The following is a 2533-nucleotide window of genomic DNA, read 5'->3' on the forward strand; positions in this document are numbered from 1 at the left end:
TTCTCTTAAGAAAAAAAGTCACATATACAATCAAGGAATTTTTCAAGATACGTGCACTATCCTTCATCCAAATGAAATTGTTCTTTCCTTTCTTTTTTTCCCCTGGGCTGGCGAGGGCATTAGTCGGGCCACAGCCCTCACTTGAGGTTGGCAAGGAGTGAGGCACGACCCTCACCAACCTCAGGCAAGGACCCGACACTCTCACCTGGATTTGGGCAACGGCCCTTGCCCTAGCCTATAGACCACCCTCGGTGGCAAGGTCTCAGCCTAGACTTGTACAAAAAGGCTGGTATATTTTATTTGGAGGACGGGTAATGCACATATCTTGAAAAATTCTCCATTCGTATACATAAACTTTCTTGTTTTTTTTTTTTTTTTTAATGTCAAAGTCTATTGTATAGATAAGTTCCAGAGTCATACGTATTCAACTGGCCTCATCGTGAGTGGCCGACATATGGATGCTTATATCGTGCGTCTTACCCACGCATTGGAGAGATATAATAAATAGCGCTCCAATTTGGCATCGTCGCATGAATAGATGCAAAGATTATCCTCTAATAAATCATTGCTCTCCCTGAGACGTGATCCAAACTCATTCAACAAGAAAACGAAAAATGAGTCCTTGTCCTTCGGTCTCTCTACTCCTCATCTTCTTCCTCACCTCCCTCCACGCTGCTTCTGCAGATGGCGGCAGCACCAACATAATCCACGAAACGTGCAAGAAATGCGCGCAAGAAGACCCCAACGTCAGCTACAAGTTCTGCGTCGCGTCGCTCGAGTCAAACCCGTACTGCCACTGCGACAACCTCCGAGGGCTCGGCCTCGTCTCCATCAAGCTGTTGCGGCACAACGTGACACGCACGAGGTCTTACACAGAGAAGCTTCTGAAGAGCAAGGAGATGGATCCATCCGTCAGAGCATGCTTGCAAGATTGCTTGGAGCTGTACTCTGACGTGGTCCCGACGCTTGCAGAGGCCATCAGAGCCTACAAGGACGAGAGGTACGGGGACGCAAACATCGACCTGAGCTCGGTCATGGGCGCATCGACGACGTGCGAGGACGGGTTCACGGAGAAAGGCACGGGATCGCCGTTGGCCAGGAGGAACAAGGACGCGTTCCGGTTGTCGGCTTTGGCTCTCTCGATCATTACGATGCTCTCGCGTTCTTCCCATTAGTTAGGGCTGAACGTCTTGGCCTTTCATTGCTGTCGACTCCTGTCTCGTCGTGTTTGGCACACTGATCCTGGCACTTTGGATTGTTTATTCTTTTACTTAGGAACTGGAATGATAACGCTGTGGTTTCCTTGTATGATTTCTTGATTCCGTCGGATGGGTGTCTGCGTGTCATCGTCTGCTCGCTGCTTTAAGGCTAAAGTTTCATGATCGATGCTTTTCCTGTACTTCTTCTTCGACAGGTATATGTTCTCAATGAATTCGCCTTACACGTGGCGTGAACATTTGATGGGTTGCTTTGCTTTGGAGAGTCAACTCTTTTCTTACGTGTAGCAGGATGTAATATATAGGATTCAGTATACATTGTTGGTCTACTGGTGTGCTTGCTTATTTTAAGCATGTATATGATTATTGACCGGAAAATCAAACATGTGAAGGATCGAAAAATTAATTTTTGGAAAACACTTTCACTCAAACAAACACACCTAAAGAGTTACAAGAATAAATGATTAGTTTTTCCCGTCGCGAAATGCCTTTTGAATGAAATTAAAATGGTTTATACCAACAGAATAACTCAAAAACCTTTTGAAGGAGATTAAAACAGCCTATACCAACTTGATAATTCATTCCACCAACCAATCACCAACTCTAATATCAATTTGTTGGAGACGTGTAATAGAAGCCCGGTATTAACTGGACCTTGACTCAAAAGTTTAAGTTAATTAGGACCAATTATGATATTTTAACTACTTAAACTATACCATTTGTTGATGTGAGATTTTTCTAATATAATTTATATAAGCATCTTCACAGTTCTTGTCCATGCTTGTCATGGGTTACATATGTCAAAAATTTGTTTGCAAATTACATTAACTAAAACCCTTTTCTACCTCTTCTCCTTCTACTTAACACGGAAATTTAACATTTTACGAGCAATAGAAGTGAAAATAAGATGGAAATTAAATAATCGAAGAAGAAATCATGGAAAAATTATATGTATCGTTTTTGGATGACCAAATGACGTGAAACCGTTTGTCTTATAAATAAATTCTGTTCACACTCATCAAACATTTCATGATCATAATTCCGTAAGTTCCATATTTTCTGTTTATATATAAAAATTCCTCTTAAATAGTCTAAAAATTAAATTAATGAAATTAATAAAACTAGCAAATATAGGAAAACTAATTAAATCAGAGAAGCGCAGTAAACCTTACATAACTAGTAAATACTATTTATATAATAAAATGCATTAAATGATTTTTTTATGTAATCAAATCCCTGAATTTACAATGATATAAAGTAAAAATGGAAAATGATAGATTTAACACAATGTGAATCACTTGGAGAAATGATTTCAT

At 40.3% G+C, this 2533-nt stretch overlaps 1 protein-coding gene across 1 annotated transcript; it reads left to right on the forward strand.

Moving 5' to 3' along the window:
• The first annotated feature begins 517 nt into the window (after nucleotides 1–517).
• Nucleotides 518–1544, forward strand: LOC104441330 (putative invertase inhibitor). Its single transcript, XM_010054447.3, has one exon. The coding sequence runs from the start codon at nucleotides 615–617 to the stop codon at nucleotides 1173–1175; it is 561 nt and encodes a 186-aa protein (XP_010052749.2). The 5' UTR covers nucleotides 518–614; the 3' UTR covers nucleotides 1176–1544.
• Nucleotides 1545–2533: the final 989 nt, after the last annotated feature.

The sequence above is a fragment of the Eucalyptus grandis genome, chromosome 5 (genome assembly GCF_016545825.1).
Source record: "Eucalyptus grandis isolate ANBG69807.140 chromosome 5, ASM1654582v1, whole genome shotgun sequence".
In the NCBI taxonomy this organism is placed as follows: Eukaryota; Viridiplantae; Streptophyta; class Magnoliopsida; order Myrtales; family Myrtaceae; genus Eucalyptus; species Eucalyptus grandis.

What these genes read in the sequence shown, in the direction of transcription:
- LOC104441330 (XM_010054447.3), top strand. Translation starts at nt 615, where the DNA reads ATGAGTCCTTGTCCTTCGGTCTCTCTACTCCTCATCTTCTTCCTCACC.